Source organism: Rhagoletis pomonella, unplaced genomic scaffold, assembly GCF_013731165.1.
Source record: "Rhagoletis pomonella isolate Grant_MI unplaced genomic scaffold, Rhpom_1.0 Rhpom_scaffold_00008, whole genome shotgun sequence".
NCBI lineage: Eukaryota > Metazoa > Arthropoda > Insecta > Diptera > Tephritidae > Rhagoletis > Rhagoletis pomonella.
This window is the reverse complement of record NW_023458562.1, coordinates 24,736,218-24,762,357: the sequence shown is the minus strand read 5'-3', so window position 1 is coordinate 24,762,357 and position 26,140 is coordinate 24,736,218. Positions and strand designations below refer to the sequence as shown.

General features: G+C 34.5%; 1 protein-coding gene and 2 pseudogenes across 1 annotated transcript in view; 1 reads left to right on the top strand and 2 right to left on the bottom strand.

The window, feature by feature from the left end:
* The first annotated feature begins 1,757 nt into the window (after positions 1-1,757).
* On the top strand, positions 1,758-6,333 carry LOC118745152 (annotated as a pseudogene).
* A 4,055-nt stretch (positions 6,334-10,388) lies between these two features.
* LOC118745235 (zinc finger protein 268-like) overlaps positions 10,389-26,140 on the bottom strand; it is a 31,790-nt gene continuing 16,038 nt past the window's right edge. Inside the window, exons 3-5 of the mRNA XM_036478761.1 lie at positions 11,638-11,816; positions 11,420-11,585; positions 10,389-11,344 (exon numbers count right to left, since the gene is read on the bottom strand). Of these exons, the coding sequence (XP_036334654.1) occupies positions 10,437-11,344; positions 11,420-11,585; positions 11,638-11,816 (1,253 nt within the window). The 3' untranslated portion in view covers positions 10,389-10,436. The remainder of the gene's footprint in view (positions 11,345-11,419; positions 11,586-11,637; positions 11,817-26,140) is intronic.
* Positions 10,971-12,595, bottom strand: LOC118744492 (annotated as a pseudogene).

The following is a 26,140-nucleotide window of genomic DNA, read 5'->3' as shown; positions in this document are numbered from 1 at the left end:
TCAATTTAGATACAATTTTTGTTATCATCTGGTCACATTGAAAAAAACGAAAGGCAAGCTAAATAACTTAACGCACTTTCTACTCACCGTTTTTTAGCCGTGAGGTGTGGGCAACAAAACAAAAAAATGGTTCACAATTAACTGTTTAGAGTATATTTAAAGCTTGACTGCCACTGGTGACTGACCACCAATTTCATAAAACCGACTACACACTAGGCTGGGTCGCCAAAAAAGTTTATAAGATCTCAAAAATACATTTGAAACAACTCGAAAAAAAGTTTTGAAGCAAATTTTTGTGACGGCAATTTTTCTCGAAGCCTATTTGTGGTTATCATAAACATTCTTCGAAGCTATGGGCACCGATCCGCTCTACTAAATCTCCGATGCAGCACCACTGGTACATTGTGATACGATTCTGGTCTCAAAATATCCTCCTAACGATTATCGCTCTTACCGGATGTTGTCTGATAGGAATAAGGGGTTCACAGACAGTTTAAATATACCACCACTAGAACGAATCTTACACAAAATCTTTGGACATGGAGATAACAAGAGCAAAACTCTTTAAAGCCAATGGATATTAGAAGTCTTTGCCATATTTTTATCGAGTACCAAGAAGTTGTTGAGGAATGGGGACAACCATAGACCACATAGATACGGTATCAAAAATAGCGCTCACTTTGAGGAACTGACTATAAGAAATCGAATTAAAGTAACTCGGCGGCCAGAGTTCCCAAATTTCGCAAACTTAAGCGAAGAAACTTAATAATTTTCGTCTTGATGGCTTTGGTACTCCTCGAAATTGTATTATTTGGGATCGAGGCAACCCACATGTGATTCTTGAAGCACAAAAGTATTGACACCGTGTCACTTTTTAGTGCAGGTTTTACGCCGTAGGTATATTCTTCGAAAATGAGAGTGACTAAGAAATTCGATAGAAGAGTATGTAAAAATTTATTGTGGCAAACCAGATATATTTTGGAAGTGAAACGTCATTGCACTCAAGATTAAGATTTAGATTACGTTTAAGATTAAGACCAAGATGAAGATTAAGATTAAGATTAATATCGAGATCATGATCAAGGTTAAGATTAAGATTAAGATTAAGATCAAGATTAAGGTTAATATTAAGATCACGAATAAGATTAAGATTAAGTTTAAGATTAAGATTAAGACTAAAATTCAGATTAAGATCAAGGATAAGATTAAGATTCAAATTAAAATTAAGATAGGGGAGTGATTGGGCACGATTAAGTTTAAAGTTAGGACCAAGAATAAGGTTGAGATTAAGACTAAGATTAACAGATTGAAATTAATATAAAGGATACGATCAATATTAAGATTAGGATTAAGATTAAGCTTAAGGTTGAGGTAAAGATTAATATTAATATTAAGTTAATGGTAGCTATGCGACTATCAGATCCTTTGAGTTTTGAGTTGCTAGTCATTGCGAAATTACGGGTAACTGCAAGCCAGCTAGATACGACTCCCCGTGATACAGAAATCCATTGTTAATTCGTAGCTTTTATAAACATATACATAAAATGTACATCAGATCACTTTGGCCAAAGTTTATTGCTCAGTTCAGTCAGGCTTACAGTGCACCGAAATCATGACCACGTAATCTAGCCTAGTTATGTTATCATGCGAGTTCTTCTCTAGAAATAGCGTTGGGTACAAATCATTTGGCGCTGACTTTCAGTTATCTCTATTTTCAATATGGGTCTTAAAGCTTTGCCCTTCTGATGGATTGCGTTAGTTAGTTTCGCAAATTGCAAACTGCAAGTAGTTGCATTCAAATATTAGAATTAGACGGTTGTGCGATGGCGCGATGCAAAATCATAGTCTTTACTTTTCTGATTGCTGTTAGTGTTTGTAATTGGAGTGCCGTATCAGCTGGTAAGTTGTGAAAAGGATGGCGCTCATACTTTCAGGCAATTCGAAATCAATTTTTAAATTAAATTAAATTTTCAAGCTGGTCGCACTCTATGCAGAACTACAGCGAAGAAAGTTGGCTACTGTGCCCAGTTTGAGAATTGTCCGGCTATGCGTGATGTTATGTTATTTCCGGAAATGCTAAATAATAATGACTGTGAAAATTCTGGAATTGTAAGAAATATTCGTTAAAATTATTTACAACTATTTCTAAGTTAACTTGAAACTTTGGTTATGCAGAGTGGCGCGGTTATCTGTTGTCCATACACAGAACGAAGAATGCGTCAGCGGAAAACGACTACAACAGCGCCCCCCCACAACTACCACTACAATTACAACTACAACTACAACTGCAACCACTACCACACCAACAGCAACACCTACAGCTGCTGCATTCCCCTCTCGCAATGATAATGACGAAGAAAAGAATTCTAATAGTTTGACAATGGAAAACTTGCATCCTGACGGTTTGGCATTGCTGAATAAACATAAATGCGGCAAAGTACTAGATGATCGCGTGGCGAATGGTGAAGATGTGGCTTTCGGTGAATTTCCATGGGTCGCAATGTTGCTCTATGGCGAAAAGCAACCTCTATGTGGTGGTTCAGTAATCACAGATCGTTTTATTTTGACGGCAGCTCATTGTATTAAAAGCACGTTGTAAGTACTATTTATTGGCATTCGAAGTTAATTATATTGGCAATGAAGTGCAGGTATTTAAAGAAAGGCGAAAAAACGTCGAATAGGTAAAGATATGAGTCCGTTTTTGGGAATCGGCGTGGGGTAATTCTAAGAAAAAAATTGTGTTTAATGCGGAGATCTGTTGATGGTTCTCTATTCTAGGTAAAATTACTCAGATGATGCTTAGTTCTTGACGCAACCCCTATAGTATACATTATATACCACAGTATGCAATGAACTTTTTAAAAACATTTAATCCTTTTTTGGTAAAAAAAATTCAAAAATGTTACTTTTGAAAAGTGGTTTCGAGGTTAAGTTAATCTTGAATTCGATACGACATTTATAATAACTTTCAAAAATAAAATAATTTCAAATTGGTTGTCTTTTTTTAGCAAAAACTTCAAAACGCGTTTTTTTCGGTTTTTGCGACCAAATAAATAAATTCCTTTCGATGGAATAGCAAACATATCGAGCCCTGACCACCAAAATAACGGGAGAGAATTTTTTTTTTAATGTGGTTTTTGATGCAGAAATATTCCTAGAGAATCTAGATCAGTGGCGCTCGGCGTCGACAGAACCACCAATACCAGCGCAACATTTTTGTCTTAGTATGCGTACACTAGCAAACGCAAACTAATTCGCTGCTAGCAAATGTATTTGAAAGCCAAGTAGCTCCCGAAGACTCCCGTGTGCACGCTAGATGTATTTCTGCATCAAAAAGAAAATTTGGAAAAAAAGTCGCTTAGGGTTTTTTGGCGGTAAGGGCTCGATATTTATTTAGAACTTTTAAAAAAATTCATTGCATACCCAATGAAAAAAGTAACATGATCTTTTCAAACAGTGTTATTTTTGGGTTTTCCACGTTATCGATAAGAAATTTTTGATTAGAAAAGTATTTATTAAACAAATTCGATCGATCTCAGTTGCTGGCAGGAGTATACGGGTTAAAATCCTCATGCGAAACATATCATTTTTTGATTTTTTTCGTTTTTTTTTTTAATTGCGAAAAAGCATCTGTGAAGTGCAGAACGAAATCGTATTCAAACGAAAAAAGTCTCCAAAAATAAATCTGTTTAAAATAAACAAATGCTCCTTTGGCGCAATATCATATGAGGTTTATGATTTATTTTATTTTCTCTGTGTACTGTTTTCAGGTCAAAAAAAAAACTAAAAATTTCAAGCATCCTATTTTTGGAGGTAATTTTAAAAGACAAGATATTTTATTTTATCCAACTGGTTTACTTTTCTTAATTCTCCATTTCAAAAGCTAAAAAGTATCGTTACGATTATTTCGCTATCTGTTCTCGTTTCCGAGATATATGATTTGTCGCAAAAAAGTCCCTAAAGGATGTTACGGTCACTAAGAATCTATCGAAATATCGTACATTGTATCATGAAGTTATTTGATGAAACTTGTAGAATTGTCCGGCTGCACCCGCACAGGCAGTAAAACCGCAGAGAATTGAATTCACCGAAATCCCCCGCGCAAGCAGAAAATCAAGTTTCGCGAAAAGAATATCCGCAAGGGCAGTATATCGTGCATAAAACATTACTTGAGATTCAGCTCATCCGCACTTACTTACAGAAGCGTTAAAACACGTTCGTAAGTCAAAAGCCTATCTTCGCCAGTACGCGGAAAACGGCCACAGACGAGTTCTGATTACTGACGAGAAAATTTTCTCTGTGGAAGAATCGTTTAATAAACAAAACTGTAGGATACCTGCTCTGTTATCGAGTGCTTAGTATTTATACAGCGAGGGCCTTTTTGCACTCAGTAGCGTGTCTAAAGGCAATACAAGTTTAAAATATCTGCAAAGTCACAATACTTCTTTGTTCTGTTATATCTACGGTGACCATATTTGTGGCAGTGGAATGCGGGACAAAAAATAATTTTGCTAATTTTTTCCACAAAATCTTGTTCAATTTATTAGTCTGAAAGAGCCTCCTTATTATTAGCACTCATACATTAATATTCAGTAGTAAAATAATACATTGTAGGATATTTTTCGATAGCTCCATACTTTACAATCAAGATTTTCAGCCCGAATTTTTATAAATGACCCTAGGCAGTGATGGCTATGTACTTTAGAAACACGAGTGCTACTGAACGAATTTTTTTCTTCGGCCAAGCACAATGCACTGAACAGCGTTTGAAATGAATTAAATGGGGAACGCGGACCTTTGAAGCCATCCACTTCCCTTCTAAACTTTGAGAACTTCTTTACTTTTACAACATTCTCCTGGTAGCTTTCTTCTTTGGGAGTTATTCGTGGTGAAGATACAATCCCTTGGCAATGGGTTTTTGTGTAGTTTCGCTCAATACGTATATTCTATCTTCAGAAAATTGCCTTCAAGCCAAAGCAGATTGGACAGTATGTGTTTCTCGACTCGAATCACATTTAAATATAATATCTGATTATGGTGAAAATTATTTATTTGTTCACTTAAAATTGGTTCAAATGTAGACATTTAATTTTTATGCGCTGTTAAAGGCGTAAAAGTACCGGAATCCGAATACGGGACCAATACAGTACATTAAAAGAAATACAGAACATTTGAAGTCTCGTATAAAATAAATAAATTACCAGGACAATTGATGAAAAAAGAGGACTGTCCCGTATAATACAGGACGGATGGTCACCGCAGTTATACCCTATATGCTTTTAACATTTGCAAATAATAAATCATTTTATTTACTTTAAATTATAGAAATCTTGTGCGCTTGGGCGAACACGCAGTCTCCACTGAAGTAGATTGCATAGCCAATGTATTGTGTGTTACATACCAGGAATTTGGTATCGAAAAAAACAATTAAACATCCAGACTACGATTATGCGACCAAAAAGGATATCGCTTTGATCAAGCTTAACGATACTATAAGATTTTCAAGTAAGTGCAAAAATACTTTTTTGGGATTATTTAGATACATGCATTTATTTAGATTTTCAAATAAAAAAACTACTTTATGTACACAAATATATAAGTATATTTCTGTATTTTTACTTTTTAGATAGACATACCACTCGCTACCATGTCAATATTAAACCCATTTGTTTGCCCACGACACCCGAGGAATTTACGCTATTACCGGATAGTGATTTAATCATAGCTGGCTGGGGTCTTAAAGAGAATGGTACTCACTCTTTTTATATATAAAAATAAACTTTATCTTAACTTGACTAACAATTTGTATAGATGAACCTGCTGACATACTCCAGAAAGGATTACTAAAACCCGAGGCGTTAGAAGTTTGTAAGCGCTTGTATGCCCGCTATTCGGTTGATGATTCGAAAATCTGCAGCCGTTCTGAAAAGGATATGGTTTCTTGTCGTGGGGATTCTGGTGGTCCAATGTTTTGGAAAACTCGAGATCGCACTCGCCCGGGTTATTTTAAAAACCGTTATGTGCAAATTGGCTTGGTATCTCTTGGCTATATGCACAGGTGTGGCAATTTGACTAATGTGCCGTTTATGTTTGAAAACGTCACACATTCAATGGCATGGATAACACATAATATTTTGAGTTGAAAGGATGTGTTGGAAATTTGTTTCATATAAGGAGTTACTAGATTTAACAGTATTTTAATAATATGTAAATTAATAATTTTGTTTTCAGAAAGAAAATATATGTAGATACTTAACATGTTAATCTGAAAGCATCAACCGACTGATCTAACTGGAAATGGTCAGTATTGAAGTAAATGAGCGTTATGTTCATTTTCACGACATTCATACATATAGGTAAGGTAATTTTCGAACGTGCGCTACAATTTTGTTTGGAAAAATTTCAAAAATTGTCCAGTGTAATTTAAAAAGCGAAATTTTGTATGTAATTGAAAAAAAAAGTCCTTAAAAAGCTTTTAACACGTCGATACTTTTTTATATTCGCGATACTTACTCAATACTTAGGGTTAGGAGCCCTGAAGACGTTGGGAAAATTATAGTAATTAAATTTAGCAACTTCAAGTGCTGTCTGCACCTCTAAAAAAAATTAAAAATTCATATAAAATGACGCACAGGAAATTCAGAAGAAACTGCATGCTATCGAAATTTTTCAAATCAGTATGCATATCGCAAAATGCTCGTATATTTATTAATAATAATAATAATAGATTTGCGCTTACGCATATGTTAGTGTTTGGCCGAGCTTCTCCTCCGTCCAGCTCCACTCGCTAGGTTTGGCCGTGTTTGGCAGTAAAAACCTTAGTTTTTTGTTGTAAACTCCCCAGTCGGTCTTTCTGTTATTTCTAAACTCGCTGATCTGGAGGGTCCTAAGATCTATTTCGTACTAAATGTAACGATGGTCAGAGTAGGACATTCCATTCGAGGCTTTCCATCTCTTGATGTTATAAGCAAACTGGTCAGAAGTCAGGCTTATATCCAGAACTTCTTCTCTGTTCTTTGTTATAAAGGTCGGCTCTGTGCCTAAATTCATAACATTGAGTTTATTTCCTAGAACGACGTCTTATAATGACTCACCTCTTTCATTAGTGTCCATACTTACCCACAGGGTATTGTGGGCATTACCCTCACAGGAGACAACCAAATGTTTGTTCTTGGAGGCCGCCTCCTTCACAAGTGCCCGAGCCTCATCTCGCGGGGCGACCTTCTCATAGCCCATTTAGGTAGAGGCTACCCAGAAGCTCAATGCTTGCCGCTACCAAGTCGCCACTGCTAAGCTTTGGAAGCAAGAAGATGTTTATGTTGCTTCTTGCTAATATTCAAGCCCGAGTCTTACCTGAGTTTTGTAAGGCAATAAGTTTAAAGTCCTTCATCCCGAGCACGCAGGTATTATTGCCGTGTATCCACTTTTTCGAGTCCTTCTTTTTAATGCCACAGGATGGTACGTTAGTTGAAAAGATTCTATAATGCTGAGTTCCCTGAGGCTGAATGCTGGTTTAATTCCAGCACTAAGCTCAGAGTCATACATTGTCGAATTTTCACTGATGGCTCCAAAACTAACTCTTGAAAACTGACTGAAATAGAAGTTAATAGGGATAAGCTTCACTTTTCTCTTGGACAATATGCTTAGGTCTTCCAGGCTGAGGTATTTGCAATCCTCAAGGCCATGAACTACAACTGACCACTTGACTTGGGAAGGCTCAGATCAGGCTTTCCTTGGTCTCACACCAGTTTAGGCACTCTCGCTACCGGCCGTCGAAGCCACGGTAAAAAATTGGGTGAACATATGGCTGTGCAGTAACTAGAAGTCTTTGAAGGGCTACAGTTGGGTAATGGCATGTTGCTCTCGATGTGACTTTCTATGTATTTGCAGACGACTTGTGGGACTGTTGGCTGGTTACTTTTCGCCAACAGGTTAAGCACCTGACTGTGATAGCCATTCATGACAAACCCACTTGGCTCTCCTGCCTAAAAGAAAATGGGATTTTGCAATTATCTATGAGGCTTTTGGCTGCGATGATATGAGAGCCGAGCACCTGAGCTCTTTACCACTTAACAAGCCATGTAGTAGATTTAAAATATATTATGGGAACAAGAAAATGGTACAATGGACAACAAGTAGTCTGAGTGCTGTTTTCTCCACGTGTTGTTTCAACAAAAAATGGTCAACTGCACCTACTAACTGCACCCGGAAAGGGGGAGCTCAAGACCTTTTTCCTCTCATAAAAGTGAAATACTTAAGTCGGGAGGCTAGAAGTGCAAAAGCCATATCCTCCAGTATTAAGCTTATCACATAGCAAACATGCAGCTGCTGCTAGTGCCTTAAGCTCGCCAACTAGTGGCAGCCACATACTGATTGACGTCAGAAATCGGTAATGGAAGCTCCGTAAGGACGCCGAAAAAGTCCAAGACGCACCAAGCTGGTCATACACGTAAGCAATGATAAAAGCAGGATCTATAGGTACCAATGGGAGCGGATTCAAGCCACACTGACAATTGTATGTGGAATTACAAGTGAAGCGAGCCCCACTGGAGAAGTGAAACTTTCGTTACACACATATGTATCTGTTTTGTCTCATAACCATTTATATACATACATACATCTGCTTTTGCTTAAGGTTATATTTTTTTATCTAGATCCCTACCGCTACGCCTGTTCGCTCTAATTACGTTTATGTTATTTTGTTTTCCTTTATCTTCACATTTATCTTTATACAACAACAACAAAATCGATAGTAACATCCCATAAAATATCGATAACAAAACCGATAAAAATTTCTATAGCAAAATCGATAACAATATTGGTAGCAAAATCTATTAGACACTCGATAGAAATATCGATAAAAATATCCATAACAAAATCGATAAAAATATAAATAAAAAAATCGATAAAAATATCGATAACAAACTCGATAAAATATCTATAACAAAATCGATGATATTGATAACAAAATCGATAAATATCGATAATAAAATCGATAAATATCGATAATAAAATCGATAAATATCGATAAAACAATCGATAAATATCTATAATAAAATTGATAACAAAATCGATAAATATCCATGCCAAAATCGATAAATATCGGTGACACAATCAATAAATATCAATAGTAAAATCGATAAATATCAATAACAAAACTCATGAATATCGAAAACAAAATCCATAGCAAAATCGATAAATATTGATAACAAAATCGATAAATATCTACAACAAAATCTATAAATAGCGATAACAAAATCGATAAATATCGATGAAAAATATCGCTAACAAAATATCTAAAAACATCGATTACAAAATCAATAACAAATCGATAAAGATATCGATTATTATATCGATAAGTTCCGAAAATTCCGATAGCAAAATTGATAACAATATCGATAAAAATTTCGATAGAAAAATCGGTAAAACTATCGACAAACAAAACCGACCAAAATATCGATTATTTTATCGATAAATCCCGAGAATCCCGAAAATCTCTAAAATCCCAAAATAGTTCTCAGGATGAGTCTCTGTGTCTCTCTCTATATCCTTTCCTCTGTATTTACCTTTATATTAGTCGTTCTTCCCCTATCTTCATCTTTAATTTTATCGGTATCCTCCACTTTGTCTTTACTTTTATGTTTATCGTTTTCTTCATCTATATATTCCCCTTCACCTTTGCCCTTATAGATATAAGTACGCATCTTTGTTCTTGTTTTTATTTTTACCTTTGCCTTTATCCTTTTCTTTATCTATGTACGTAGTCACCTTTACTTTCATTCTTGTATTGGTCTTTTTCTAAGTGTTATTCTTTAACCTTTTATATATTAGCAAATGTTTATTAAATTAATACCATATGCATACACACAAGAAGCACTTGTTTCAGCCCCAACCATTTCCGTTGCACCATTTCCGTGTGCAATTTCCGTTGAATTTGCCAATTTACTCCCAACCAACCAACCGCCGCTAAAGAAGTTTCACTTCAATAAATAAAAACAGATAACCACTAACCGATCGGGGAAAAACCGACAAGTAGTCATTAAAAAAGCTAACATCACAAACCAAATGTCGCCCTTATCATCTGTGTTAATAGTTGCACGATTAACCATCGTTAAATTAGTATTAGCCTATGTTTAGCACATCTATTAAAACAAATTTTACTTATAATACTTCATACAAATGACTATTAGGATATACAACAATGGCTGCATTTCTTTATTCATTCTGAACATTTGGAATAAACTTTTTTGTTTACTTATTCTTTAGAATATTCCTGATGATATGCTAACGTATATTTCAAACGTATTCTGTTTGTTCCGGCTGTGAAATGAGATTATCCGGAATGTATAAAGAAACGCAGCCAATATGTAGTAAGTACAATAACCGATTAATAAGTAACAAACAAATCTAAAAATTCCTACATTTTATGCATATTTTTATATCTCTGCGTTTTCAACATTCGCGCTGCGTCCACGTCCCAAACCGCGTTCGAAGTCATGCTGCCGCGCCATGTGATTATTTAAATTGCCCACACATTGATATGACTTGCCACAGGTGGGACAAGCGAAAGGCTTCTCGCCGCTATGCACCAGCAGATGCGAGTTGAGATGACCGCGAGTAAAGAATGCTTTCTCGCATTGATCGCACTTAAAGGGACGCTCTTGCACCTTTACATGCGTCCGCATGTGGGTGCGCAAGTCCGATTTGGTGCGCCAACGTTTACTACACTCAAGGCACTCGAAGGTGCGCGGTATCGTTTCACCAGTGTGAATGCGCAGATGTGAGGAGAGTTGTGTGCGCAAAATGAAACGACGATCACAGTGTGTGCACGCAAATGGCCGCTCGTCCGAGTGCACGGAACGCTGATGGTAGCTGAGGCTGTGACGCGATGCGAAAGTCTTGTGGCATTCGTTGCATTCGTACTGCAAGCCATCGCCCAAATTATGCACGGAGATCATGTGCAATCTAAGCTGGAATTTGCGTGTGAACTTCTTTTCACATTCGGGACAAGGATGTAGTGATTTTAGCGACACATCTCGCGTTTGACAAGCATCCAACGAGGAGCAATCAGTATTGGAAGCGGAACTATCGGTGTGTGACGGAGGACTAACTGGCGTGTTTGGGTTAACATGTTTTTCAATGGTCGCTACAGCTGCCACCGACTTCATATCATTATCCATTGGCGTATCGTTCAAGAGCCGTACTTCCTCAACTGCTCTATCTGTGGTTTCTTTAAGTGCGGCATTTTCTTCATTCGGCGAAGCTAACGTACCATCCCACACACGTTTGAGGTTGTGCTCTTCCAATTGCAATAGATCGTCCAACATGGCGAGCTCATTCGGCCCTATGAAGGTAGTGGGAATTCACTTTCTATCAGGCTTGCGTATTTTCTAGTAAAACATTTGTATCTTTCGCTTACCTAATTCCTCCGTATGCTGCAATCCGCTTTGGCAACATCCAAAATTCTCTGCTGCATTGACGCCTTTAGTGTCGAGAAAATTTACAAGGCGTAGCGCCTCATCGATAGCACGTTCCGTATCTGCATAGCGCCGTCTCAGCTCACTTTCGCTTTCTTCACAGCGACGCTGGAATTCCAAAGTGTCGCGCAAACGCAAAAAAACAATGGTCGCAAATTACAGCCGACAGTCCATCATCGAATGCAAGGTGCAAATTGGGCACGCAGGTGAGCAAAGCGGCGCGCAAGTCTACACCGCAGACAAGGGTGTCGCGCACGTGGCAGTCTTTGCCATCGACCGTAGTTTCACCGAAGATGTTGTACGTATAAGCAGGATTCTCTAGCAAACAACAACGGCAAACTTGAAAATTCGTCATCGCGATTAGGATAGCAATGAAAATTCGCCTATACGGCTTTTATTGTTTCGAACTTTGGCACTTTTTCTCCGCTTAGTGGAGATTTTATTTTTCAAATTAATATTTTTTTTTTTCGAAATAACCAAACCACTATGCTCTCAAGGCATTCCAGCCGTTACTCTCACAACCGCCGCCACCACTGCAATGCCAAATGAAAGCGACTAGGCAACAGCCGGTAGCCGCGGATCGAAAGCACGAGCATAATCTCAGGTCCCGAGATAGTGATAACGACAAGAGAGGGTGACGATGATTTTATTGTTGTGATTGCCATTGTTGTTGTGGGTTATAAGGTTCACTTCCCTTGTACCACGGCATCAATAGCAACAATGTTTAGCAAATGTTTGCGAATGATAACCCTTGACTTCTATGCGCAGTGCTTACGCTACGAAGAATCAGCAATATGTAACGGGAGAATCGCTAACCGGTGGCGGCTGGTCGAAGTAGATTTGCATGGAACAGATAAGCTAATTGATAAAGTATGCAGTACTTTCTCTTTTATTGTTGTTGTTAGTTATTTTAATAAGCATTAATAGATGCCTACATTTAAAACAAATGGTAGTATTTGGTGTTTTCAAATTTTTTAATTCATAAATTGAATTAAATTCGTTCAAGTAATACATATGTACATACATACATATTTGCCTCCTGTAATTTTCCTCTCGTTTCATTTTACGACACTAATTAGCTGGCTCCTGGTTGATGATTTGTGAACATCTAGAATATTACTTGTTTACAATGGTTGTTTACACTAATTTATTAGTTGTTGATGATTAATGACTAAGCATTTAATAATAAGTAAAGCATTTACTTGGAAACAACATCGACAAAATATATATATTCATATATATATATATTTATATATATTTACATATTTGATGCATTGCCCTCAGTGGCAGTGCCCAATGCGAAATTTCGCATAGAGCAGTGATGGGCATACTTAAATACTTTTGTACTTAAAGTATTAGTTTGGGTACTAAATACCCAATACTTAGTATTTGACTTTGTCTAAATACTCAAGTAAAAAAAAAAAATTATTTATTAATATTATTATTAAAAAAGAAAAACTTTGTTATTTAGGAGTTGTTAGGTATTCAAATAAAAAATACTGCCGTATTTAAGGGTTGCTAATATTCAATTAAAAACTAAGGTACTCTGGAGTGCAAAAAAGGAAAGTATTAAGCAGACGATAAACACCCTGATTTAAAGTCCTCAGGTACTTCAGAGTTACAAAATACTCCCACAAACATATTAAGGTATTTAGTGGATGGTGAAATACTTTCAAATAAAGGAATTAACACCTTACCTTCCACTTACCTCACTTCAGCTCAATTCACCTCACCTAACTTCCCCTCACCTCAATTTAACTCAACTCAGTTCACTTAAACTCAGCTCACCTAAACTCACCGCTCCTCACTTTAACTCACCTCATCTCAGCTCAGCGAAGCAAATCACAGATATATTTTATTTCTTAACATACCGAAAAAGTTCCGAAAACCTTGATATAGTTACGAAAATCACGAAGTAGTTCCGATAATCTGAAATAGTTCCGAAAATGTGGAAGTAGTCCCCAAAATCCCGAGACAGTTCCGAAAATCTTGAAATGCTCCCTAAAAATTTGAAATATTTTCAAGAAAGCCGGTTCTCAATCAACTCCACAAAACTATTTAACTATTAAACTATTGTTAGCCTTGAATTCCTATTGGAAGTATTTTTAACAAGGCCTGCTATGAATGCTTCATTCCGTTACCAATGCACCAGATTTAGAATAAAAGGTTAAGTATCGTTTTCTCAAGTAAGTTTTAAAATTTATCTGCCCTTCAAATATTTTTTTTTTCAGAACAACATTTTTTTTAAAGTCCAGATAAATTTTAAAACTTGCTTGAGAAAACGGCCCTAAATCAGTTACTAGACCTTGGCGCTATTAGCTGCACTTAAATTGCTTTGCAAATACTAGAAAGTAGGGTAAACACGCACCTAACTAGCTCAATAATGCGCTGAACAACTAAAGAAAGTCGTTTACATTTGTATCTGGCGCCAGGTAACAAAATTCCATGATTACAACGTACTCTAAGTCCCATTTTGTGGCCACAGCCGCCAGGTTCTCAGTAATTAGCCACATTATATGAGTGAATGCTTTTTCTTGTCAGAATACCTTTAGCTCCACCCAGTCTTCGCAGTTGAGATTCCTTCCACCCATGTAATCCATTATGAAAAAAGGTAATCTAGTTTCATTAAATACATACGTTCTGGTTATTGCAGTGCTTAACCAGAAGTTAATTTTTGGTCAAGGAACCACAAACAAATCTTTAGGGATTTTCGCTTCTGCCATTGCCGCAAGTTAAAATTAAAATACTAAAAGAGAGAATCTAGAAGAATGAATAGTAAATTAAGTTATATTTTTTAAATACTTTTAATACATATTTATTTTTTTTTGGTATGAGGGAAGGCGCTCTGAATTGAATAACACATAGAAGGGGAGGGAAAATCTCATAAGGATTGAGTACTTGAGAATTTGGCCAGTGTCCTCATGGCTATAGTTCACCTTTTTCGTCCCAATTTTGCTGCACACGATATGCCATGGCTAGGTGTTAAACATGGAAATTTCCTATTGGCAACTTTCTTATCTCATTTAACAAAATTCTATTTATTTGCAACCTAACTTGGCGTTATGTCAATATGTCGAAAGTCGCTGAACTTGCATTTTTTAAACAAATCAATTTCAACAAACTGATTTTAAAATATAATTACATTAAAAGCAGTGTGATTGATATATTTTTTTATTGTACAAAAACATGTGTGCATGTATATTTGATAAGGATAATTTGCAAACAGTTTTTAAAAGTGTAAAAGCCCTGAAGCTCTTCGTATTTTTCTTAGAGGTAAAGAGTAAGAGTGATCAGCGACTTATAGTTCTCTGTTGTATATTACTTGTATATAAAACTATTGAATGCGAAGTAGGCCTATAATGTATGGTTTCCTAAGCCGTTTCAGATAAGAATGTGCCAAATGGGTAAAACTTTCAACCCTTTTCTCATGTAAGCTTTATAAACGCCAATAAAATTATGTATATTGTTTTTTGCTACTCTCTACCTCAATCCGCTGTCAGGAACTTGCTATTTTTGTGTTTAACAATTTTATTAAAAATACAAGTTTTTACACCCTTGCGCCCATCGTTTACCTTGAATAACACGGAGTCACAAAATATAAAAAAAAAAATCTTTGTAAGTGACCTAGTAAGAGCTGGCCGAGGAATTCACGAAACTGTTTTCAAAATTTTTCTAACACTCACAAATTCTCAACTTATTATTAAACAACTATTTTCGCATGACTTCCGTTACTAACCAATTTTTAGCTCGGTTATTTGTAACCAATTTGAAGTTTTTATATGGCTTTAGAAAGAAGAATATCTGTTCTATTTAAATAAATAATCGAGGGATTAACAACGGTGTCGTAAATGTCGTATACTTTAAAATCTTAAGTAAATGTTTAGAGAACTTGAAACGACAACCAATTATTGTTTTTTACTTTGCGAACCCCCTTAATATATTTTCTAGGCGTTTGTATTTTACGATATACAACAATACGACACTTACGAAACCGTTGTGAATACCCCGAATAAGTTTTGGAAGCACATTAAATATGTATGTGGAAAATGTTTAGAATCAATCTGAAATTTACAAAAATTTTTATTATTTTTTCTACTTCAACAACATTTTTGCCAAGATTTCAAAAGAAATTAGCATTTTTATACCCGAGCGCACTTGTGCACAAGGGTATTATATCTTTGTTCACATAACGGTTGTTTGTAACAGGCAAAACGAATCGAGATAGATATAGACAAATGTATACATAAATGATCAGAATGAAAAGAGAAATCGATTAAGCGGTGACTGTCTGTCCGTCCGTCCGTCCGTCCGTCCGTCTGTGCACACGATAACTCGAGTAAAAATTGAGATATCTTAACGAAACTTGGTACGTGAACTTCTTTTGGGCGTGGGACGGATGGTATTGAAAATGGGCGAAATCGGATAATAACCACGCCTACCTCCCATATAACGGTAATTTTAAGAAATACGAAAACTGCGATATTTTAGTAACTACTGAAGATAATTCACTTAAAATTGATACTTACAATGAGTTTCAGACGGAAAACATGAATATTATAAATTTTTGGAAAATGGGCGTAGCCACGCCCACTTATGGTTACATGTGTATATCTTGGTAACCGCTGCACCAATTTCTTCCAAACTTGGCACAGTTGTTGGCCTTAGTACAGCTTACTAAATGCCTGAAAATTTTAAAAATCGGACAATAACCACGCCTACCTCCCATATAACGGTAATTTTCAGAAAAACGAAAACTGCGATATTTTAGTAACTACTGAAGATAATTCACTCAAAATTGATATTTGCAATGAGTTTTAGACGAAAAATAAGAATATTACAAAATTTTGGCAAATGGGCGTAGCCACGCCCACTTATGGTTACATGTGTGTATCTTGGTAACCGCTACACCAATTTCTTCCAAACTTGGCACAGTTGTTGGTCCTGGTACAGCATACAAACTGGCCGAAAATTTCTAAAATCGGATAATAACCACGCCCACATCCCATATAACGGTAATTTCGAGAAATACAAAATCTTCGATAAATCAGTAAATATCAAAGCTAATTTATTCAAAATTGATGATTGCAACAATTCTTTACCAAGAAATACGTTTATGACAAAATTTTGGAAAATGGGCGTAGCACCGCCCACTTGTGATCACATATATGTATCTCGCTAACCGTTCTAGCAATTTGTACCAAGCTCGGTATGGTTATTGTGCTTGCCACATAAAAGCAAACCGTTGAAAATTGTTGAAATCAAACTAAAATTGAGGCCGCTTTTCATATAACGGTAAATTTCAGGTATGCTTGAAACTGCAATACTTCGAAATTTAAGGACGCTAATTTACCTAAAATGTATACACCCGGCTTATCATGTAGCGGTAGCTTTCGGAAAGGTGGAAAACATATATTTAATACTTGCGCCGGGTATTTAATGTTCGGCTCCGCCCGAACTTAGACTTTCTTACTTGTTAATCATTACTTCGAAAAGATCGTTTCATTTCGAGTAAAACTAGAAATTAAGTTATGACATTTTTTATAAAGATACATAATCAAAATTTTCTATACGAACTATTGGAATCCCAAAGTGAATCCAATTCAACCGATTCTAATTTTAACATTGATTTGTGAAAATTTTTTGTTCATGCAATTTCTGCCATGCAAAGTATGTTCGAAATTTTTTGTATGGAGAAAATGAGCAACACCTTTCTGAAAAACCATACAATAAAACTGCATACTCGGAATGTTTCCAAAAAGTCGAGTTAAAATGCTCGACATTTTAATTGACTTTGTCAAATTTTCCAAAATTTTGTACAAAGTTTGAGATTTGGACTTAAATTGTTTTTGTTAGATAAAGAGCTACACTTTGATAAAAAAAAAAACAATAAACATTTAATAAACGAAAGTGAAATAGTCAAATAATTCTAAAATGTCTCTTCTCTATTTATATTTTCGCCACTGTATGCCAGCATAAGCATTGTAAGCAGGAAGTTACTAAGTATTTACTTTACTTTTATTTTATTACTCTTTAAATACCAGTTTCTTCTGGTTTTTATTTTATAAATCCAAAATAACAATTATTTTTGATTTTTATCGAAATAATTTGCAAATAACAGTTATTTTTAAATAAAAATTTATTTCGGAATTTGATTCTCGGTGAAAAATTAAATCGATTGGTATGTATCACTTAGTTGTTGAACATTTCCTTCATAGTGAATTTTTCAATTGCAGTTTTCACCAATGACTGTACTTTAAGTAAGTACTTTGAAATGATATTATATTTTTTTAAATATCCGTGACTTCGGGAAATTTTTCTGGTACACTTCAAGTGGACTTACTTTATATAAATTTTTTTTTCTACAGGCAACCACTATTTTTGATGGAAAATATTGAAATTGGAGTAAACCATTTCAGAAATATCAGAAAAAATACCTCAATGTTTTCATTTATTTTTGTTAACCTTCAATTTCTCTTAAAAACAAAATCCTGTTGTGATGATTTTGTTCGTGCAATACTTCAGTAACAAACATATTTTATTGCAAAAAACATAAACCAAGGAAAAAACTGATAAGAAATGAAAATAAATAAATGAGTGAATATTTCAATAAATAAATATACCCTTGGGGTCAGCTGATTAAGTTAACTGTCATTTTGACTAGTTTTGGCTACGTTGTTTTTTTTTTATTTAATGTTTATATTTTTTTTTTATAAAATGCTAGTATATTACCTAACCAGACCCATATAAATCCACGTTTCAAACTTCGTTCAAAAATTATAAGAGTTCAACAAATCTCAGAACTCCAGAATTTTTTTGAAAATTTTGTTGCTCATTAAATTTTAGTAGGTTAAAGTACAGATTTCAAGGCGCTGGAAAATCGCGTGGATTTTTAATATTTTTGTTTTGGCTGACGGTGTTGTGTATTTTCTATGCTCCAGGTTTGTATGGAGGAAAATGCCATCAGCAAAAAAAAAATATATATATGTATATTAGAAATCAGCGCGATTTTCTAGCGTCTTCAAATTTGCACTTCGACCTACTAAAATTTAATGACCTACAAAACTGCATAACCACAATATTTAAAAAAATTCTAAATAAAATTTTTGGGTGCAAATGTTAAAGTTTGTTGAATTATCATAATTTTTGTACGAAGTTCGAAATGTGGATTTATGTGGGGCTGGTTAGGTAAAGTGCAAAACTTTTATAAAAAAATATAAACATTAAATAAAAATAAAATAGAAATAGCCAAAACTAACCAACATGTCACTTGACTTTATCAGCTGACAACAAGTGTATATGTACCAGGGTTATTGCGAATATTCACATTCGCATTTGCATTCGCAACCGCGGCGATTCCGCATTAATTTTAACATTGGCGTTCGCAATGATCAATGCGGAGCTTTTGCGAATGCGAATGTTGTGCAAGTGCACCGATAAAACGTATATTTGGCAAACAAACTCACAAATTGTAGCCAATATTTTTTAGTCGGGTGTATTTGTGTAACAAGCCTGGTCAAATGTCATATTATTTCTTAAGCTATATAACCGAGCTATCGATGGCAGTCATAAAAGTTCCCACACCTACTTGACCTTTGACGTACGCCAAAGAGAATATTTTTCCCTTTAATAATGTTATTTTTTTTTGTTTCTGTACTTTAAATACCAACATTGTTTTCTTTCTTTACTATGATTTTTTTGGACCAATTTTAAAAAAGCATTTGCGCGGATGTCTAAAATTCCACATTCGCAACATCCCTAATATGTACATGGTGCTTATCATATACACTGTGCAAAAATTTCAGCGCCATTGTGTGCGGGCTGAATGATTCCAACCCGTATAGTAAAACCTCCAGATATTTTTGCATTCACTGATCAAACTTTTTTATGGCCATATTAAGTTTGCAATTTTTTGCCTGAGTATTTTTAGAATAAGTGGCAAAATTATTTTGGGTTAATTCTATAAAATTTCACGAGGAATAATTTTGTAGAGCATTTTAGCTCATTAGATACCTTACAAAAGGGGCCTTCTGGAAACTGTCGATGTTTCTTTTATTTTTGCAAAACATTTGAAAATTGAATTTATGTATAATGAACTATGTTTTTGTAAAAATATAATTAAAGTTAAATTATAAGAAAACAACTAGTCAAAAGTTGTCGTTTTATGGGTGTCGTAGAGTTATGATAAGCAATGCATAACTCTATAAAACTTATTTACGGCTACCGTAAGTGGGCGGTTAGCGAATATCATCCGATGGGACGCGGGTTCGACTTCTAGTCCGACCACCACACAAAAAAAAAATTATATATTTGCTACTTTTCCTTCTGCCGTTTGGAGTCAGCGTAAAAGAGTAGGTCCCAACATTTGTGCGACTACATGGTAAAAGGACACACCACAATGTGCAAGAGAAGCTCGGCCGAAAACTTTGAAAAATGTATAAGCGCAAAATATTAATCTATTTATTTTCCCTATTAAACTTAATATACACACTGACATGTACTTGTACATGTTTTTTGTTTTTCCGAGATGTAATAACAGAATAAAGTTCAAAAGAATATGCATTTAAATGAATACAAACAAACAAATTCACTGTAAAAGATAAGAAACATTGCGTCAACCAATAAATTGTTGTAAAGTGAGTTCTTATAAGACTCAATTTCGCTTAAAACACCGTGCGACAGTGAATTTTACCCACGAAAAAATCAATATATTCACAAAACTGGGGGCCAAATAAAGTAAAACTGCGTTCTCGGTTTCTCTCTTTGACGTCAGCATTTTTTTAAAAGAACTTTGAAATTTCTAGAATATGATTGAATAAAAAAATTATTTAAAAGATTCGGTGCATTGTAGAATAACAGTATGGGTATCAATTAAAAGGAACAATTCTGTAGAATAGAAAAAAAAATTAATTTTTGGGTGCACCAGGATGAATTAGTATTGAAAATCTCCTTGTTTTAAATTTTTTTCGAATACCCGACCTTTGACCCCTTATATCACCTATAATGTAAGTTTGCACAAAAAATGTTATATAACATTTAAGTAACAGCAAAAGGCGGACTATGTCTATATTTTTAGTTTTTTAGTTATTTACATATAAAAATAAAAAAAAATATTTTTTTAGCAAAGGTCCCATTTCGAACTTAGAAGGCCCATACCTACGGGGACCATCCGTTCTGTTTTTTGCAGGACCGTACTGTTATTTAAAGATCTGTCCTGCGTAGTTTTTCAAAACAGAAAACCCCCAAAATGTACTGATTTTTTCCACGTGTCCTGCCTTTGTCCCGCATTTTCTTCGATATTTTAAAATTAACTTTTCCTAATCGAAATAAAAGCAGTATCGATAACTAATTGATAACTACATAAGGGTAAGCTGGTTTTGATGGTTCAACTAGTCAATGCGTTCTAAATATTGTACGGTTATGGACAATGGATGACGAGAAATTGAAGACCAGCATCAAATATATCGATAACACTGTTCTACAAATTTTGTGGTAATCGCTTAAGAAAAAAAAATATTTTCCGAACCAATTTTCCTTTCAAACAAGCGTTTTCGTAATTTTTTCAAAAAACGTGCTTTTGGTACATTTCGAACCTATTCGTCAATATCTCACGAAAAAATTATCCAATCAACATAAGCTACCTACAGTCCTCTTACAAAATTTCGATGAAAATTATTGGTGTTACAAGCGACCAAAATCGAAAAATTGAAATTTCAATCATTTTCTTTTTACGGTAAATCAAAATCTGATGAGAAATGTAGATGTTACGGAACACAATCTGCACAAAATATATATATTTTTGCAAAGATCCCATCAATACCTTTCGAACTGTTGGTCGTTTCATGAGATATTGAGGAATAACTGAAAAAGTACTAAAAATACGTTTTTCGAACAAATCTCGGAAACACTTCTTTGAAACACCCAACGACCAGTTTGCCTAAAAAATTTGCTTTACAGAGGTTCATATTTCGTGTAAAGTAATATGTAATATGCCTTATTATAATTTTGTAAATATTCATTACTAAAAGATTAATACCAATGAAGCAAATGCGATTTATGTTTAAAGTTTAAAATTGGATTAATAATTAAGAAATATACACTCTTCGTTATTTGAATAGCGCATCCTTTTAATACTTAGTAGGTACAGTTTTTCTTTTGTTTGTTTAATATTGATTAACTTTTTATAAAAATATAGCATATTCTACGTTAAAAATTTTTGAAAATTAAAAAAAAAAAGTAAACATAGGGGCGACAATTTTTTTTGTTGACAGTGCTGCGCATTTTCTTCCATATAAAAATTTTGTCAAGCATACTTTGTGTGGTAGAAAATCAAAAAAAGGGTGCGCTATTCAAATGACGAGGAATGTATATATGTAGTATATTTTTGTTATTTTTATACTACGCAATTATATGTAGGTAAATTTTTTGAAAAATTGTCCTGCATTTTCAAAATATATTTATGGTCACCGTACCCATACCTCAATTTCGGAGGCTAACTTCGAAAAGAAGAGAAATCGCTTTTTTGCCTATGACTCAATCTCTTAAAAAAAATTGGTGTGGTTCAATACCCAGCCGAGTGCTGTACAGTGTAATGATTCCAGTGTCTTCATTTATGTACAGCGTGGCGACGAATAACTGTTACCCAGTTTTTTTTTTTTTGAGAAATAAAAGGGTCCTTTATAGATTTTGCGAAAGACCTGCGTGCCAAATGAAGTTTTTTCTCAAAGTTTGCACTGATGGCTGGAAATAAGGATTACAATTTAAAAACTAATTAATACAACTAAAGTAAAATCTGTGGAAAATTAACAATAAAATGCTTTTTTTTCGCAAAATCCATAAAGGACCCTTTTATTTCTCAAAAAAACCTGGGTAACACTGATTGGTCGCGAGAAGTGTAAAATTTTTTTTATCTAAAACTAATAAAGTTAGAAGGACGAAATTCGAGGATGTGGTAGTTTGCATATTAGTCCTTGAATATATTTAAAAAAAAAAAACAAATATATTGAAAATTTCCAAGCATATTCAAGGATAAATTTTGAAAAGGACATCTTCAATAATTATTCGTCCTTGTGCACCCAAAAGTTAAATTTTTTCTATTCTACAGAATGTTTCCGTTTAATTGATGCCCATATTTTTACTCTACAATGCACCAAATATTTTTTTATTCAATAACATTCTAGAAATTTCAAAGTCTTTAAAAAAAAAATCCTGCCGCCAGAGCAAAGTTAAAAACGCAGTTATACCATATTTGGCTACTAGTTTTGTGAATACATTGATTTTTTGGTGTGTTTTAAAAATTTTTGGTTTTTGTCGCACGGTGAAATAGTTACAAAAGTACTTTGGTTTTCATTGATAAGCGTTTGCTTCCACTTTAAACGTAAATTTACAAAAGGCGCGTGCCTTGAAAAATATCGGATATGTACAATGTACATACTAAAAATATAGTAAGGTAGAACCGCTGAGAGGCACTTTTAAAATTCTTTGTATAACTAGCACCAAATAAAGTAAAAACAAGTAAGAAAGTCTAAGTTCAGGCGGAGCCGAACATTAAATACCCGGCGCAAGTACACTGAGGGAAAAAATATTAAAATCAAATAGAAACGTAATTGATCTTACTATAAACGTCAACGAAAGTACTGTACATTGGTAAATATTCAATTCAATTACGCTCATTTTGTATGAAAATATTATTTTTAAATCCGAACATTTTTAAACGATAATCAAATATAAAGTATTAATTTTTTACTATGCATTATTTCCCTCAGTGTACCTAATAGCTATGCCGTGTGTAGGCAACAAAAATATATGTATAATTAAATATATACCAAGATTATATATACATACTATATATATATATATATATATATATACATTAGGGTGCTTTTTTCGCGACTATTGTTTTTTTTCACTCCTACCTCGAAATTTTGTGGAAAACACCTAGATAAACACCCTGAAAATTTAAACCCTTAATATTAACATTTAGTACTCGCCCAAGGCGTGCAAAGATTTCCCATATAATATACACGTAAACTTTGAGTATTTTCTTCAAAAGTCTACAGCTCAGAGGCATTTTATGGTATAATCTTGGTCAATGATGGATTTTCTTTAGAATTGAACGCTCTACGAAAGTGCTAATTGCGGTGTAATCCTAACTCCCTCAGCAAGGTAGTACGTGCCACTAAACCCAATTTTTTCATGAAATTCTGGTTTTTTTGCCCCTATCTCAAAAGTAACAAGAGCTACAGAAAAAATATTAATACCAAACTTGTAGGACATTCAATTTCCTACAAAAAAGTTTTCCAACACCAAATCGCTAATATGCATATTTCTTGATATATTGAAGTTGATCAACAATTTCTACCACGACACGTAATTTCTTTAAATGAAATTAATTAGTGTTTGTATGTATGCACATTAGGGTGGTCCAAAATAAGTAAAGTAGAAATTTTAATGCTCTCACCTACTAGGATTGTTCTATATCGAAAAAAAGTATACCCCTTTTTTAATTTTGAAATCAAAAAATATTTAGAGGTTGCCATTTTTTAATACTAAAGATTTTTTATTTATCCCCAATAGCATTTTCTAGGGGTTTTGGCGGACCTATAAAATATAGTTACTATGAAAAAATGGTTAAAAAATAATTGGGTATTATTATTGGGAATCTTGATTTTCAAGAATTCTATATCATTTCTACGGAAACTGGTTTTTTCCCCATATAAAATAGATGGAAAACTTTGAGCGCTTTGAGCGACCTCTAAATACTATTTGATTACAAAACAAAATAATAAGGGTATATTTTTTACGGTATAAAACGATTTTGGGGGGTGAGAGCATACAAATTTTTTTACATGCATTTTTGTACCACCTTAGTGTACATACATATTAATATCGTTGAATTATTTTAATACCTATTGCAAAATTTTATATAGACAAGACTAAAAAGAAGAAAATAAACAAAAAATTTTTATATAAATACCACGCTTTTATAAAAGGAGTGAAAAGTAGAAAATAATATTTCCCAGTCCCACAGAATTTGTTTTGATAACTTTTGATTTTGAAATTTTTGCAAAAGTCATTATAAACAATTTACGAGATTAAAAATGAAAAGCGGGGGGGCGCATGTAATAGACTTGAATTGATATGAAAAGTAATATATATATATAAATGTACATATGTGGGTATATGAATAACGATTGCTTAAAATCGATCTCAAAGTTGTACTTGCGCTTCAGAGCTTGAAGATCGTGTGCCATATGTATGATACTTTTTTCTGATTGGTGGACCAGGGACCGATCTATTAGAAAATACCTTATTCATGGTCCGATTTGCTGGAAATTCGGAGAACATATTATAGATATGTATAGAATAGAATTGAAAGATTTTTTACAGTTCGAAAGGTGTTTCAAGCCCCGCCAAGCGTGCGGCCATTGGCTATTTATCTGCGTTTATTATTAAAAAGAAGTCCTTTCGTTTTATAAGAGCTGATCTCATGAACGGCTGCACCGTTTTTTTTTGCAATTTTCGACACCTGCTACACACACACTCTATATGTCACTCATCATGACTGTGCTGGTTTATAGCGCGGAGGCGTTGACATTGGAAGCATCTGATGAAGCGGCTCTTGGAGTTTTCGAGAGAAAGATTCTGCGAAAGATTTACGGATGCTTATGTGTTGGCGAGCGCGAATACCGCAGACAATTTAACGATGAGCTGTATGAGCTTTCCAGCGATATAGACATAGTGCGGCGAATTAAAATTCAGCGGCTCCGCTGGTTTGGCTCCTGCTTTGAAAGTATCCAACGCGGGCCGCGATGCTGGTATCAGAGGAAAAGGAGGGCCTCCTCTGCGTTGGAAAGACCAGGTGAAGAAGGACTTTGCTTTGCTAAATCAATCTCATACTCATGGAGAGAAGTGGGGGCTATTTGCAAAGGGGGCGTGGTGCCTTCCGAAACTATTAAAACTTTTACCTACTTGTAAATGCAAATATATGTATATACCCTGCAGTGAAAAGCTAAACCAGTATACAAAAATTCCAGTTCATGAACTATTATTTAAGGATGAAAGTCATACCAGTTCGTTATGAACCATAATAATATCAGTTCCGCGCAGAAAAAAGTAAACTAGTTGGTAGAAATTCTAGTTCGAAAACTGGTATTAAATGGGAGAGTCATACCAGTTCGTCATGGGCTATAATTATACCAGTTCTCCGCAGTGAAATGCCAAACCAGCCAGTATAAATACTAGTTCATTAACCAGTATGTGCTAAAGCGACGGCCTACCATTTCGGCGATTTCGAACAACTTATGCGATCAGCGACATCTGTCTTTGAATAGGCATAACCAAAACTAAAACGTGGTTAATTGCTGTCATCACAAATGTCGGCTGTGGCTTCGAGTGAAGACTACCGATTCTGGTTCTGAGATCTCAGGTTCGAGTGCGCGTGGGGGTTTTTAAAGTAAAGTAAGTAAATTAATTTAAATAACTATTTCAATTAAAATTAAATATAAAATAAAATTGTACATAAATTTAATTTGATTTGAAAAAAGCCTAAATACTGAAAAACCATAAAAAAATGAAAATAAATAATTTTTTGTTCTTTTTAAAACAACAATAAACTTAAAAATTACACAAGAGATATAGATAAAAAAATAAACAAATAAAAAAAA